At 37.0% G+C, this 16172-nt stretch overlaps 3 protein-coding genes across 3 annotated transcripts; 2 read left to right on the top strand and 1 right to left on the bottom strand.

The window, feature by feature from the left end:
• Positions 1 to 1315: 1315 nt before the first annotated feature.
• LOC106337824 lies at positions 1316 to 3751 on the bottom strand. Its single transcript, XM_013776936.1, has 9 exons — positions 3440 to 3751; positions 3078 to 3345; positions 2881 to 2995; positions 2688 to 2812; positions 2372 to 2453; positions 2160 to 2271; positions 1913 to 2076; positions 1724 to 1844; positions 1316 to 1654 (listed from the first exon to the last, which is right to left on the bottom strand). Exons 1-9 carry the CDS (start codon positions 3749 to 3751, stop codon positions 1316 to 1318), a joined length of 1638 nt encoding a protein of 545 aa, XP_013632390.1.
• A 3100-nt stretch (positions 3752 to 6851) lies between these two features.
• Positions 6852 to 8402, top strand: LOC106337585 (remorin). The gene is made up of 2 exons (XM_013776691.1): positions 6852 to 7636; positions 8166 to 8402. The coding sequence occupies exons 1-2, from the start codon at positions 7025 to 7027 to the stop codon at positions 8364 to 8366; spliced, it is 813 nt and encodes a 270-aa protein (XP_013632145.1). The 5' UTR covers positions 6852 to 7024; the 3' UTR covers positions 8367 to 8402.
• Positions 8403 to 8997: 595 nt separating this feature from the next.
• LOC106339933 (calcium-dependent protein kinase 14) lies at positions 8998 to 11729 on the top strand. Its single transcript, XM_013778801.1, has 8 exons — positions 8998 to 9760; positions 9852 to 9975; positions 10044 to 10187; positions 10285 to 10437; positions 10527 to 10642; positions 10729 to 10896; positions 10994 to 11224; positions 11312 to 11729. Exons 1-8 carry the CDS (start codon positions 9257 to 9259, stop codon positions 11468 to 11470), a joined length of 1599 nt encoding a protein of 532 aa, XP_013634255.1. The 5' UTR covers positions 8998 to 9256; the 3' UTR covers positions 11471 to 11729.
• The last annotated feature ends 4443 nt before the right edge of the window (positions 11730 to 16172 follow it).

Raw genomic sequence — 16172 nt, 5'->3', positions numbered from 1 at the left:
TTAATGGTATTATGATCACCAGTATTAATTCACTACATTGTTTTCATTAGTTAAATATATATATAATTTTATTAATTTCATTTAAAAATCCCTATTTAATTCAGTAATATTAGGACTTTTAAGTAATATTTTCCTTTATTAGGTAATACAGATATTTAGGTTTCTAATTTAAAAATATATTTGCTGTAGATAAAAAATATTTGATTATAATGTATATAAATAATTATTATATTGTTAGAGTAATAGTTTTTTAATTTAATTATACATTACCTGGTAATATTATACATTACATATAATCTAATTGGGTTATTATAGTTAGTTAGAATTTTCTAGAAAATTATTACCTTATTAGTTTTAAATTTTTTATATAAATCTGAAATTGGGTTTTAAAAAATTGTGTTTAGTATTGAAACCTTGTGATAATATAAACTAATTTTCTGTCTAACATATTAGTTATGATTGTTTGTGAAGGAAAAGATGGAATGTTGGGTGCGCTTATACATAAATAGAAGCATAATACATAAATTGGTGGGACATGAACAGCATGAACAGCATGAACAGCATGAGTATGAAGAGGTTGAGATTTTATTTCTTCTCTCTATGGCTTGGGTCCGTCTTGATGGAGCTTGACATGTTACTCGCCCTTTGTAGTGCTTGATGTATTTGATTGAGCGGTCGAAGTAAAAACTTGTTGCTAGAGAGGAAGCTAGTTCCAGTTTTCCTGCAGTAGTGAGTATTTAGATTATTTGTATGAACAATGGACTAAATATAAATCAATTACCTTTGCATTGTTTTGGAATGATGCTTGTGAAGATAGCAACTTGAGTGTTTATAGTTTTGTTTCTACATATGTTCGAATGAGCCATTGTTCGGTGGGCCTCTTAATTTAATTGTGTTGAGATGAAGTTATATGTAATATTCACAATTTGGGATAGTAATCTGTGAATATTTTTCTATTATTCCGATTTCAAAACATAGGTATCAAAATTATAGCATTGGATGTAATTTCAAAGACGTGAGCATTGGATGTGATCATACATATACGTTGTTCAGTAATAATCACAAAATCAGATCCTAGTGACTTCCTTATTTTAAAGTCTGAATATATGCGTAGTAGTAAGGGAAAATAAAACTAACCATAATAGAATGAGTAAATTGCTTATAAAGATATAAAACCATAAAACGGGAAGTGTATTCAAAGAAACATAGAAAGCACGCAATGAACAAAAGTCTGAAGATAGAAATGGTAAACATAAAAACAGAACTTAAACTGCAGCAAAATCAATCATGGCATAAGAGGATTCTTAAAGCTGTATTAGCCACTCTTGGGACGTTTGGCTTCATCTGATTCCATACCAGCAGAGGCTTTTCTAACCCTCTCACCCACAGTACCATCAAGACCTCTGATAGGACTGGATTCCTCACGTACAGACTTCAAGACATCATCAGATGTTGATGGAACAGAGTGTTCTTCCAAGAGAGCTACATGATGCGGAGCCTCTGGTGGAAATACCTTCGTGACAGTAATGATTTGGGTCTTTCCTGACAAATTATGATCGGAGACTTTCACAATGAATTTATGTGTCTGCCCTATTGTATCGAGTAGAGCCTGCGGTACCGGCACGCACTGATCAGCCTCTACGCCCTCATTACACTAACGTTCAAGAAAAATATATGTAAGTTCAACTAACTTGGAGCTATGTATAGACAGGTTAAAAATTACCTCAAAGTATCTGGCAACTAATTCTGATGCATGCTTCCCAGTCAACTCTCTGCCGGCGTCACCAAGGATCACGAAAACTGCCTGTTCACTCTTATCATAAACATTAATCCTCGTGAGGTGTCTGCAATGAGAGGCGATTAGATATTAGTGGTGGAAAAAATTAGATGAAACTGTGTATAAGACACTCACTGAGCAACGCCTGTAACAACACTTTTGTCACATTTCTTGTTGTTACAAATCAGTGAGGTAGGCTCTTTGACTGCTTTACTGTTACACCCACCGCAAGAAATATAATACCAAGCGGAACCACGAACGACATCGTCTATAGTTGCTGTGCATTCAAACCACGCAACCTCCCATTTTGAAAATAAAATAAACTATATTAATACACAATGAAGCATAACACAATGAGTGTGAAACAGAACAACTATTGTACCTTAGCAGTTTCCAGTTTGATGTAGGAGAAAAGTTCCGCTAGAGTTGCTGTCTCAGGCTTAGTAACAACCTCTGCATTAATTTTGTTAGCAATATCTGAGTTGGAACTCAACCTGAGAAAACGGGGAAACCAAAAAATATCAGTGCTGAGTTTGCATGAGATACCAAAATAGTAGTTCAATGAAAAATCTAACTGAATACCAAAATGCATACCAGCCAAGATAATCCCTGCTAGGCTGGACATTGGCATCCATAAACACTCGAGATGATGACATCGAAGTGAGAGCAAGGGTTCCTGTTCACAACACATTAATTAATTACTACCATACAACACGTGAACGATGCCACAATAGGATTCAAATCGCGCACGAGTTATACCACGGTCTCAAATAACAGTAAAGATGTCTCAATAAAATTCAGTTTGAATTATCACACCTACGTTCTATATGAGTACACAAACAATTACGACGAATGATGAGAGACAATATAGTTTTAGTGACTTAATCCGGTAGTTTAGTGAAATGCTTACCTCCAAGATGTTTAGGGTTTACTGTTGTGACCAAAAGAACGCTTGGAGTGCCTCTATACGACTTGAATTTCTCGCAGAAGTCAGATGCGGCATGGTCCCATAGATAGAGTTTCATCACTGGCCCGCTGCACAAGGATAAATCATGTGTTAGACATAACACACAAAAACGCGTCTAATATTTGAACAAACTCACCCATGTGTCTGAACATGAACACATAGATGTCGCTTCTCTGCTATGTCAACTTCGTCGAGGACCATACATTCAGTGATAGCATGCTCATTCACCAGCTTCATGTGGCCAACATAGTCTGAGATTGAACAATTCAAAGGAACAATGTTATTTGGGTGAAAAAACCAAATGATTCAAGTATAAAGATCAACAGTGCTTACCGTAAAGATCAATTTTGCGGTCACAGTTGGCCTGAAACTCCTCGTAACTGTAGAACTTGAACCTATCTTCGTGAAATGCAACCGGAGGGTTATCAATAACCGATAACTTAGAATTCCAAGCGAATGTGATGGTGGCGCTATGATCCGTAACCCGATACTGAGCTTTGTTTCTGGAGCCGAAAAAATTGCTTAGCTTATAAACAGAACCAGAAGCCAGCTCATATGTCCCAACCCGACCCGCTGGTACAAAACCTTGAATAACAGTCCCCTATAGATCATTTGAGATACTCGATTAATAGAAATCTAACAATATTAGAGCAATATTAAAAAGGGGATCAGTAGTAAATGAATCGCAAACGAACCTCTTCATCTATGAGGAGCATCTCCTGTCCAATGAGCGTTTTCGAGTTTGAATTTCGAGCCTCCCAAAAATGTATCAGTCGAAACCTCAAGTCGGCTTCGTGTGGGCCGAGTGAAACATCTCTAAAGAGCATCACTTGATCGCCACGCGCGGAGGAGAGAGCAGACGAAACAGGAGACTTCCCGTTAGGTTTCATCACGATGGCGGAGGAACCGGTAGACTTCCGGCTTGCCCTTGGAGTCGCGGAGGAGGCGACGGTCTTCTTGTTGGTCTTGAGATCGCCGGAGATTGATGAGTTTCCTTTAGGCTCCATCAGGACTTTTGTATGAGAGAGGAATATCAATTTTAATCGAGGAAAAGAGGAGAGATTTATAAATAGACAAATGGAGAGTAAGATGAAAAGAATCCATTGAATGGGAGCAATCAAGGTGAAAGTATGCGTTGAAACGGTTCCGGTGAGAAAAGAAAGGGAAGATCTGGAAGACGAAAGGTGAGCAAAGAACGGCATGTTCATCGACGACAGAAGAGAGAATTGTGTCGACAGAGATAGGGGAAGAAGCCCTAATCGGAAAATAAAAGAATGCAAAAAAAGAACCCCAAAACAAAATGCAAAAAAAAAAAGACGAAGCCCAAATCGTGTAATGAACGGATAACATGTCTCATTGCTTGAATACTACTGGTCGAATTTCCAATCCTATGTGGCATACGTAAAAAGGCTAAATATTGTCCTTTTAATAGAGTTAGATACCACTAATTGAATAACAAATTGGGCTTGAAAGAAATATTTGAGAGTTTTTCTAGTGAAAAGTAGTAAGTCTTTATTTAATCATTTTTATTTGTTAATTATTATTTGTAACTAAGACATAGTAGTAAAATTTATCAATAATGATGATTGACGGGATTGTAAAATTGTGTCGCCAATTCGTAGAGAAAATGCCCTTTCTTTGTGGCTAATTTGTGTGTTGATTGCCAAGGGAAAGTGATTGAATTGTTTTTTATTATGTGTAAAATGTAAGGACTAGTGTTGCCTAATAAATGACTTAAAAAAATAGTCAATCAAGTTATGGTTTTTAAGTAGGATATGAGGAAAATATATGGACAAGACGAAACAGAAAAATAACAAAGGAGTAGAAGAACACATTTATTTATTTTTATTAATCAGCATTACATAAAATTTGTCTGATCATAATCAAATTATTAGCTCTTCCGTCTTATTCACTTTGCCTGTCTAAACAATACGTTCAAAATCGGACATAGTAGAGAAATCAACTTTTTTTTGTATAAACTTAATTTAGTTCAAGTAGTAGGTGAAGAGAGACACAAGGGAAGCCCCAACCAAAGAGCCAAGAGCCGGTACGACTACTGAGGCTCCGCTTGCGGCGGGTCCTGGTGCCGGAGCTCCAACTTCTGTTGCCATGACGGCGGTCATGGAAGCAGCAGTGAAAAGAACTCCGCAGGCAATCTTCTTCATCTCCATTTTTAGTTGAGACCTGAAAGGTTTTTTTTTACTTCTTTTTTTGGTAGTTTTGTTACTTTTTTATTGTTTCTTGCAGGTCTGAAGAAAACTAGATGATGTTCACGGGGATTTATACGGGAAATAAGTAAGTTATTTTTAGAGAAGTCATCTTTAGGTAACGATTTATAACTAAATATTAGGAAATTAACATCAATAAAGTAAATTAAGGAAACTCACCGTTGAATTTTTATTTCATTGTGTGGCTTTGAGTCATTTTAGCATTATCATCCGTGTGTTACCTGGTTAAATGTATATTCTAAGTTAACTTATTTACCAACTTTTTAAGTTTTTAAACTTTCAATTTTTGAAAGACACTAAATAGAAATGATATAGCGTACTTTTAACCAAAATTAGAAGATTGGTCTACAGTTATAGGCTTATATGATATCTACATTTTTAAAAATGTATATGTCGTAATAGAAGAGGTCTCAGGTGTGGGCATTCACTGCATTGGTGTTGGGTATTGTTGTGATGAATTGATTCTAAATAGTTTCATCGATGTTGATATTCATAGGACTGTGAAACTCTGATACCTTAACTCAAATAGATCATGCAACCATTTCGTCATTTAAAATTTTATATACGTAAAAGTACTTGATCAGTGTGATTTCATTCGAGACCGCTATAAACACATGGTCCATTTTCCCCTCGATATCCGATGCTATAATTTATCATAGACAGGTTAAAATAATTTTGCAGGTTGTTCATTCAAAAATTTTTTTTGGCAGTTTGTTTGTTTGTATTAAATCATAAACATTCGAACCATAAAGAAAAGTTGGATGGCAGGAAAAGAATAAGAAAGTCTTGGGCCAAATCCAAAAAAAATAGTTTGGGGCTGCATCTGGTCTATGTCTCAACATCTGGAACCCAATAACTTTACACAAGAAAGTTAATAGTCCACATATGCTTTCAGGAGAGTACGATTCTAGAAACGTTCAAGGCTTTCACAATCGGGAAAAGAAATATCATGTACACTTCACATTTGTAACATATAAGAATGCTCAGTGTGCTTTGTGCAACGTTTTAAACACCAAAATTTACATCCAACTTTTGAGGTTTAGAAACGTAACCGTTGTAACTAGAACGTTCAAACCATACAACATAAACCCTGGTGTAGTCTAAAACTGTTACTGGTTGAAACTTAAACCCTCCCTGCGCCGGAAAACACGAAACATATATAAAACTAAGTGATATAGGTATTCTTTTCTTTTTTTTCTTCTGATCAATGTTGTTGATATAGGTATTCATTAGTTAAAAGCTGTTGATACAACGTCACTAAATATAATGAAAAGCATAGCAGATTGATATAAGAAATTGAAAATCCACCACACTATCAGAAAAAGACGAATTTAAACCGAAGTGACATCTAGTACGTGGCAATGCTATAGTGGCATCTTCAAACCATTTAGATTCATATGTGATGCTGACATATGCAGCATTGTCTGGCGGGAACATTCAACTAATTAGACATGGCCACGTTGAAAACATCGTTTTGTAGTTGAGACGTATATTATCATGTCTCTCGTGGTGGGGTTCAAACTTGCCGACACTCGAACCATTTAGTTTTCGTCCGGATTCGGTTTCCTAATTTATAATAAATCAAACCTGGTTTACTAATTTTAGTTTGATTTCCTTCAAGCATTTCGAATTAATTCGTTTGGTTTTTCTGGTTTATTTTCCAACTTTTATTCCTAATAAAGCCTCATAGTATCATGATAAACAATGTGAACAAAGATAAGTTATAAATTTATTATTGTCTTTTTCTTACAACTCATGATAAACAAGCACGTCTTCGAAGGTTAAATGCAGTCGTTATCTATTGGACCAACGTTGTTTTCATGAAGAGGTCCTTTTTGTCATATTTTTAAATTAATAACCTTCTTGAAAATTCGACATTTAAGTATGCTTCTTTGTCTTGTAGTGTTATTTTCTCCTCTAATCTAATTAAGAAAAAACGAAGCTAAAACCTTTGACATTACCGAAGAGTATCTAAGCCCAAATAGATCAAACTACTTTGATACAGATCAGACCATGATTATCTTCTTTTTTGCCTAGTTCCTAAAACCCTAGATGATGTTAACTCTCTACGGTCAAGAAAGCTCGCCGGACCGTACCAGCCGGGATGAGACGCCGGAGGCTGTCGTGAGAGACATCCACGCGCTTGCTCCAGCGTCTACTACGGTGTTGCCACCACCTCCTGCCTTGCGAGGCTATTTTTCTCCAACTAGGTCAACGACGACTTCCATAAGCGAAGGCGCTTCTTCTGGTGAAAACTTCACAACCATAAGCAGAGAGTTCAACGCTCTAGTCATCGCCGGCTCATCCATGGGAAACAACAACGAACCAACGGCTCGTGACGTCACGCAAGGTGAGGAGTTGATGAGGAGTATCCATGAGGAGAGGGAAGAAGAGGAGATGAACCCATTGGCAATAGTACCGGAGCAGTATCCGGATTCGAGTTTGGATCAGGGAAGTGGAAATGAGTCGGGTCAGGTTCAGGGTCGAGGTGGGATGACGTCAGTACAAAGGGTGAAGAGGGAAGAGGTGGAAGCTAAGATAACGGCATGGCAAACGGCAAAACTGGCTAAGATTAATAACAGGTTTAAGAGAGAAGACGCCGTTATTAACGGTCGGGTTAACGAGCAAGTCCATCAGGCCAATTCTTGGATGAAGAAAATCGAGGTGAAATTTAAATTATATTGTAATTAAAATTGTCCATCCTAGCTACGATGATTAGAAATACAAACACCATATATGGTTAATATAGAGCATTCACGACTGATATAGACTGACGATGTATTATAGTTAGCAATATAAAAGTTGTGATTGAAAAATCTTTGGAGTCAGTCCAAATGGACAGTAAACCATTTAATTTCTGTTTCTGAAATGAAAAAAAAAAAAAAAAAAACAATGAATGAGTTGTAGATAGGTTGAGTTAGGTGAAGTGGGGACATAATTTTTATATAATTATTTTTTTTGCTAAATAAATTAATTTGGCATGAGATGCTTTGAAATTTGATAATTCAAGTGTTACCTGTTAATGTTCGTTTCTTGCATGTTTGCAATGTTTTTATATTATCTATTCATCTTATAAAAATCATACTACTACGTACGTGAAAACCTCTAGTATGTTCTAATAACTTATAGGTATTATGTAAACTATAGAAAATGTGGCCTAAAGCAAATTATAACTTGGTTTTGATGCATGCAGAGGAAGCTAGAGGAGAGAAAGGCCAAGGCGTTGGAGAAAACACAGAACCAAGTGGCGAGAGCGCAGAGAAAAGCGGAGGAGAGGAGAGCAACAGCGGAAGCGAAGAGAGGAACGGAGGTTGCAAAAGTTGTAGAAGTTGCTAATCTCATGAGAGCCGTTGGTCGGTCTCCTTCCAAACGTTCTTGCTTCTCCTTCTCCTAGTTCTTTTCTTGATCAATCATAAACTTATATTTTTTTTTTGCTAAAAACAGGATTTTACTTCCAATTATTATGTACACATAGATAAAAGATAGTACGTAGAAATACTGATTTGTGAGTATCTACCAGTTTTTAGCCACAGAATTAATCAGATAGAATAAGTACATAACTAAACAAGTATTCTATTTTATGGAAGATAGATAGGGTAACAATAGTGATAGACCCCGTCCACTAAATGTACAAAACCTAACGTATATGATATTTTGGTGACATGGTTGAAGAGAGAGATAATCTATTGGTAGGAAGTTGAATGTTCTCAATAACATTTATTCCAACTTTTATCATATGAGATTTTTTTTTATAGAAAAATAGCACCAAAAATCACTTTGATTAGATAAGGTATTTATAACACATAGCACCAGATTGTACATGACACATGTTAATTATGGACAAGAAGAAAATTGAAACATGACATTTCCTTTCATATACCAAAAATAAAAGAAAAAAATAATGTAAATGATTGAAGTAAAAATTTGTTTTCTTCTTGGATATGAAAAACAAGAAAATGATCGTGATCCTATAATCGTTCTTTTATTTAGGGGTTATTTTCAGATTTGCTTGGACATTACGGAAGAAGAGACCTAAAAATAAATGATTACAGAAAGACATATCTAAAGGGGAAAAAAAAAACAGAAATCAAGATAACAAGAAATACAGAGAGACTTCGGGAAGGAAGGACTTTTGTTTTTCCTTGTTCTGTTTTAAAACCTTCCTTCCATATCTCTCTGTATTTGATGAGAAAGAAGAACAGTTTCATGTGTATGGCTTTACGTTCATTTGATTAGGGTTCTTGTTTCCTCCTTTCACGTTTTCAAGAACATTATAATTGTACAATGGGGAATTGCTGTGGAACGGCTGGATCATTGATTGTAAATGAAAAGCTAAAGAAAGGTTTAAAACTTGCAAATCCTTTCTCAATCGACTACGGCCACCGCCACGACGGCGAGAAGCTTGTCGTCCTCAAGGAGCCAACGGGTCGAGAGATCAAGCTGAGATACAAACTAGGTCGGGAGCTAGGTCGAGGAGAGTTCGGTGTAACGTATCTATGCACAGACAACGAGACCGGGGACGTTTTCGCGTGCAAATCCATCTTAAAGAAGAAGCTGAGAACGGCTGTGGATATAGATGACGTTAGGAGGGAAGCTGAGATCATGAGGATTATGCCTGAGCATCCGAACATCGTCACGTTGAAAGAGACTTATGAGGATGATAAAGCTGTGCATTTGGTTATGGAGCTTTGTGAAGGCGGTGAGCTTTTCGATAGGATTGTGGCTAGAGGGCATTACACGGAGAGAGCTGCAGCTTCGGTTGTTAAGACAATCATGGAAGTTGTTCAGGTTCGTTAGGTTTTTGACGGCATTGACATTGCTTGAGAGGCACGTCTTTTTTTTGTTTCTCATGATGTGTGTGTTTACATGTGGGTTTCAGATGTGCCATAAGCATGGTGTAATGCATAGAGACTTAAAGCCTGAGAATTTCTTGTTTGCAAACAAAAAGGAAACTGCATCTTTGAAGGCCATTGATTTTGGTCTCTCTGTTTTTTTTAAACCAGGTAATGCTTTTATCTAGTATGCTTGGCCAAGAAGAAATGTTTAACCTACAAGTGCTTTATCTTTGCAGGCGAGAGGTTTAATGAAATCGTTGGGAGTCCTTACTACATGGCTCCTGAGGTACTAAAGCAGAGTTATGGACCAGAGATTGACATTTGGAGCGCAGGAGTAATCCTTTACATATTGCTATGTGGTGTTCCACCTTTTTGGGCAGGTTTAGCTTTGTCACCCAACTTGTTTTGTGTCTGTGTTTTTTTTGTAGAATCATACAATGTTGTTGATAGAGTCTTTCCTATCTTGTTTGTTTCTAGAAACTGACCATGGAGTCGCCAAAGCTATTCTTCGGTCTGTGATTGACTTCAGAAGAGACCCCTGGCCTAAAGTCTCTGCCAATGCAAAAGATCTGATCAAGAAGATGCTTCATCCTGACCCAAAGCGTCGTCTTACAGCTCAACAAGTGCTTGGTATCATCTTGCTTGCAGAATGAAATTGTTTTTAGTATGCATATTGAATCAAGGTTAAGTAAGAGACTCCAACAATCTTTGGTTTGCAGAACATCCATGGTTACAAGATGGTAAGAATGCTCCAAATGTTTCATTAGGTGAAACCGTAAGAGCAAGACTTAAGCAATTCACAGTAATGAACAAGCTCAAGAAAAGAGCACTCAGGGTATGTACTAATAATCTATTTTCTTGAACATTTTTGTAACTTTTGAAAGAGCTTAAGATAGTTATGTTGTGGTTGAATTACTTTAGGTTATAGCTGAGCATTTATCGGTTGAAGAAGCATCAGGCATCAAAGAAAGATTTCAAGTAATGGACACTAGCAATAGAGGAAAGATTACCATCGATGAGCTAAGAATCGGGTTGCGTAAACTAGGGATTGTTGTTCCTCAAGATGACATTCAAATCTTGATGGACGCGGTAAGCTATTAAGCAATTACTTGACCTACAAGCTATTAAGCCATTACTTGACCAATAAGCTATTAAGCAATGAACTAGCGTTTTTGTTGTTATACAGGGAGATGTTGACAAAGATGGATACTTAGACGTTAATGAGTTCGTAGCCATATCTGTACACATCAGAAAGATGGGCAATGACGAGCACTTAAAGACAGCCTTTACGTTCTTTGACCAAAACAGGAGTGGTTATATCGAAATAGAGGAGTTACGAGAGGCCCTGGCAAATGAATTTGACACAGCTAGTGAAGAAGTTGTCGAAGCCATTATCCTTGATGTTGATACCAATAAGGTTAGAAACACGTTTTGTTAGTGTAAAAAAAAAAAACACCCTAAATAGACTAACGTTTGAATGTTTTTGAACGGGTGACTTGTACAGGACGGAAGAATAAGTTATGAAGAGTTTGCGACGATGATGAAAACAGGAACGGATTGGAGAAAAGCTTCGAAGCAGTTCTCGAGGGATCGGTTTAAGAATCTTAGTATCAAACTGAAGGAAGAGGGATCCTTAAATTCTAATAATCGCGATGCAGAGTAGAGCTTGGAATCCCCAACAGAAATACTCCATTATTCTCAATCTCAAAAGATTGAACTGAATCTGATTCCGAAGGAAGAAAATATTTGTTCTTTTTTTTTGGTTTTTGTTTTTTACTTTCTCACAACGTGTTAGTTTTTGACGGGTATCAATTTAAGCTCTAGGCATTTTTATATTGTTGAAAGATCGATGGATCAAGAGAAACCCGTATCTATAGATAAATTAAAATTGTATGTGAGGACAAAATGTACCATGCGACAAATAAAGCGTACCATAATTATTCAATATTCAACGTCTCTTGATTAGCTTACTTTTGTTTTTGTAACTGAACGATTAGCTTACATTCATCCATATATAATAGTTACATCTAAATTATATCTTATGGAAAAGAAGATGACTGAGACCGGTAACTTTTGTGGCCATTCCAAAATTATATCCATAATTTTTGAAATCTCTTAAGCATGAACTCTAACATAAGATGTCCAGAAAAAAATAATAAGCATGTTGAATCCTATACATTACATAATTTTTTTCAAAGGATGAACAAGAAAATTTATAGCAACGACCAGGAAAGTTTCCCAGAAGTCATGCTTTCGTCCGATTTACACATGCCTTCTGAATTATGATATATCTCTATGATGTAAATACGTTTTCTGTTTGATATTGGAATCGAATGATATTATTGTATTGAGGAGCTCTGTTCTTATATGTACAGAGTAGGTTACAAGTAGAAGCAGAAGCAAAAGCAAGAGACGGAGGTTTTGAGGTTTTGGAAAGCGGCCATTCATAGGTACCATCTTTAGGTTTGCCCTCCAGATGTAGAGCCCCCGTCTACAAGTCTCTGACCTGAAAGTATGTGGGAGTAAAAGTAACAGCAACTCCATTAGTTGAGCATAATTGAAACACAGAGATTAAATTCTTTTGAAGTGATGGAACACATAAGACACTATTAAGAAAGAAAGGTTTAGTATAAGAGGGAAGAGATAAGGAACCAGTGTGGGAGATGTTGAGGCCTGACCCATCACCGAGTAAGACACCATCACCTCCACTGTATGGATTGTGTAGAGACAGGTTGGCTAAGTCCGATGTCATGTGGTGAGAGGCGCCGCTATCAAACAACCATGTAGATGCATCAGACATGATAGGTTGGTTCATTTGAGATGGCATGATCGCCTGATTTGCTTGAGGGTGCCACGCCATATTGGATTGTTGAGTGTTCCAGGTCTGCTGAGGTCGCGGTTGATGCATTGGTGTGGTCATCGCTGCACCTGGAACAAGGCGAAATTGTGGACAGTACTTGGCGCTGTGACCTTGAGCCCCACAAGCTTGACATCGTCCTTGATAAGGTTTGTTAAACCTCGGTTGAGATACTCCTTGAGTGCCTCTGTTCTGGTGATAGTTGTTGTTGTTGTTGTTGTTCCGCCAGTGATTGCGAGTTTTTGTATCTGTGGCATGTTCCACAATCGGAGTGACCGCAGAAGATTCTTTGCATAGGAGCATAGCTTCACGGTTGATGAGTCTCTCGTACAACTCATGAAACGGAATCGTAGTATCACGACCATTGATAGCGTCAATCTCTGGTTTGTACTCCTCAGGGAGTCCATCAAGGATTCTCTCTGTGACATCTTCAGGATCCATTGGTTTGCCAAGTAATGCAAGCTCATCGGCCTTTGACTTAACAAGACGCAGATATTCACTGATGGTCTTGGTACCCTTGACACATGATTCGATCTGCTTCTTTATTTGTCGAACATGACCACGAGTCGGATTGCCAAAGGTCGAGGAGAGTAGATCCCACACTTCTTTCGTTGTTGTTGCGCTGGAGACGACGGTCTGGACTGGTACAGTGATCGCGCCGATGATGGCACTTTAGAGAAGCCGATCCTGTCACCTCCAAGGAGCAAAGGCCGGATTTGGTTGAAGTTCACCATTGACGAGAACAGTCTGATCTGGTGTTCTGTGATTAGTTTCGATGAAGTGATGTAGTTCATGACCCTCAAGGAGTGCACGAATCTGACGACTCCACATTAGGTAGTTCGTCGTTGTAAGCTTGGTTACGCTCGACATATTGACCGAGAGCAAGGTGTTTACTAGATCATTAGGGTTGAAGACAACCGTACGCTCAGATGTGTTTTCAGCCACTGATGCGTGAAGAAGAAGTTAAGAGGAAGAAGAAGAAGAAACGAGATTTGGGAGAAGAGAGAGAGGCGGAGAAAAAAAAATAGGTTTTCACCTATGGATGCTCTGATACCATGTTTGATATTGGAATCAAATGATATTATTGTATTGAGGAGCTCTGTTCTTATATGTACAGAGTAGGTTACAAGTAAGGTAAGGCAATATTCTAGGAGATACTATAACGTAATTACATAATATGTAGCCGTTGACAGACGATGAGATCATGTACTTTCCATACTCTTACATTTTCAATCTATACCTCTATGATGTAAATACATCGTCTATTAGATGTCTATGTTGTATTTTTTTTTTTTTTGAACACCACTTTCATTAAATTCAAATAGCAAAGTTAGGTAGAGGCAATAAAGTCCTCACCCATACAAAGGGCTTCCTTAGACAAGGAATCAACCACGAAATTAAGGTTCCTAGGGATCCAAGAACAAGTAAATGAAACAAAGAGCGATTTGGTAATATGGAGAATGTCTGCAAGGATTCCTGTTAAACTATAATCTAATCTCTCCTTAATACATTTACATAAGTTAGTTATTTATGTTATTACATAAAGAGTTGTAACTCTTCATGTTGGGTCTTTTAGTATAAAGAGTTGTGTCTCTTATACTTGTAATGATTCGATCTCTATATAAAGATCAATCATTTGTTGTAAACGAAATGTTTTTCCCATTCTCGGACAAAGAGACATCTAGGGTTGCCGACAAACAAGTTATGGGCTGGGTCTTGGGCTTCATCCAAAACGGTGGAGATTTGTTGAGTTTTGGGCTTCAGCAAATTCATATGGCCCAGCCGCAACACCTATCAGATGGGCCAAGTCTTACGCAGGCCCACTCCAGCTCTTGTACCTCGTCACACACATAATATATAACGTATGATTAGTGTGTTGATTACGTCAAGCAGCCATAAAGAAACACAGAGAACGTTTTCGGCAAGAAGGATCAACTCAATCAGTCAATAAGCAAGAGGAAAGAGACAACAATACACGATACATAGCTTAAGCTTAAGTCTATTATCTAAGGGCTTTGTTGTATTCTCTAGCTTGGAGTATTTGGTTTTTTGTAAACAAACTATCTAGCACACTGATTTGGTGTTGCTAGAGTCTCTTTGATCTAGTGAAGTTTTGGAGCTGAAGTTCTCCCACGAGACGTACCGTGCCGAGGGACGGGAACTCGTTAAATTGATTGTGTCGTTACTTTCAGTTTAAACCTAGATCTAAGACAAACTTGAAACCTAAGTAACCTAAGCTAAATTCTCCGACACACGTAAACGGTAGTTGTCGCCTTTTCAACTTGTACATTCACGAACATATATATATATAAAGAACATTTATAAGTTGTTTTTTTCTTTGCTAAAATTGCGCATGTCTATGGTACACGAAAATTACGACTGTTTTTTTTTCCCACTAACACCTGTTTTGTATTATGTATCTTAAAAAAAAAAAATAAAAAAAAAAAAAATCTTGCACGTATATTCGAATTTGAGAATATAACTTATGAGTTTAATTATATCTATTCTTTTATAGGGTTTTTGGGTTTATATATTTTTATAGTTATTAAACATATATAAGAAAAAACTGCACATCATGCACTCTGCTATGAAAAGATGTAGAAAACTGGCCAGTGATTCTTGATTAACGATGATGGTCATGTGACTAACTTATGATGAACCACATACACTAATTTTAATAGTTACAAGCTCATAGCAACATCATTAACCCGCCGTCCGTCCCAATAATTTTCTTCGGTCTTGAAATAAAAATTGTACCGTTCAATAAAAACCCTGCATATCATTAATTAAGCGATGTTTCTTGCAGAAAATACGATAAGCATGGTCTCGTTAAGTAACAATATAAATCAATAAATCTATAATAGAATGAGGCAGTGAACCGCCACGTCAGCAGGTAAGTTAGTCTCATTTTTGAAAAAGTGTCAAGCTTATGGCTCGAACCCGGATTATTGAGTTATAAACACCAACATTTATACCACTAAACTAAAGGATACTTCATACATTGATGGCCAAAACTAATATATATTTATGAAGGTCGGAAACCTTTGCTTTTTCGGTTTTCTCTGTGGGACCCACACTTAATTTTTTTTATCTAATGATTAAATAAATACTTTATAACTCACGTTTTGAAATGAGCTTCGCTAAAAAAGGCCCAATAGACCTCTTTGGTCTGTAAGTGTTTTCTTCAATGGAAGTTTAGGGCTTTCAATTTTTAATCATCGGTTCATGACTCATCTAAGAAACACAGATTGGCTCTTTGAGTACCATGAATTAGTTTTCTTCTTTAGTCTCTACATCTCCCCATCTTTAATAAATTCATCATCGGTTCTTTTATTTTGTCTAATAAATCATGATTGTGTGGTTTTAATTTTCTTTGGTCATCCTTAGCTTGCACCCTTTGATCTAACCAAGAAGAAGAAGAAGACATTTGTCGTTCAGGATGCCATCAAGGACTCAGCTGAGTCACACATGAGACATACTATCTGTTGCCTGATTGTTCAAGAAGAGA

This window comes from Brassica oleracea, chromosome C4 (assembly GCF_000695525.1).
Source record: "Brassica oleracea var. oleracea cultivar TO1000 chromosome C4, BOL, whole genome shotgun sequence".
Lineage (NCBI taxonomy): Eukaryota > Viridiplantae > Streptophyta > Magnoliopsida > Brassicales > Brassicaceae > Brassica > Brassica oleracea.
The sequence above is the reverse complement of the archived record's forward strand: the minus strand, read 5'-3'. Positions and strand labels throughout refer to the sequence as shown.

Excerpts from the sequence above, each read along its gene's own strand:
- LOC106337824 (XM_013776936.1), bottom strand. The coding sequence starts at position 3,751 with ATGGAGCCTAAAGGAAACTCATCAATCTCCGGCGATCTCAAGACCAAC. Across the intron at positions 2,813-2,880 it reads GTTCATGTTCAGACACATGG|CGGGCCAGTGATGAAACTCT; the intron begins GTGAGTTTGTTC and ends ATCCTTGTGCAG. Across the intron at positions 1,655-1,723 it reads TAGTTGCCAGATACTTTGAG|TGTAATGAGGGCGTAGAGGC; the intron begins GTAATTTTTAAC and ends CTTGAACGTTAG.
- LOC106337585 (XM_013776691.1), top strand. The coding sequence starts at position 7,025 with ATGATGTTAACTCTCTACGGTCAAGAAAGCTCGCCGGACCGTACCAGC. Across the intron at positions 7,637-8,165 it reads CTTGGATGAAGAAAATCGAG|AGGAAGCTAGAGGAGAGAAA; the intron begins GTGAAATTTAAA and ends TGATGCATGCAG.
- LOC106339933 (XM_013778801.1), top strand. The coding sequence starts at position 9,257 with ATGGGGAATTGCTGTGGAACGGCTGGATCATTGATTGTAAATGAAAAG. Across the intron at positions 9,761-9,851 it reads CAATCATGGAAGTTGTTCAG|ATGTGCCATAAGCATGGTGT; the intron begins GTTCGTTAGGTT and ends TGTGGGTTTCAG. Across the intron at positions 10,897-10,993 it reads TTCAAATCTTGATGGACGCG|GGAGATGTTGACAAAGATGG; the intron begins GTAAGCTATTAA and ends GTTGTTATACAG.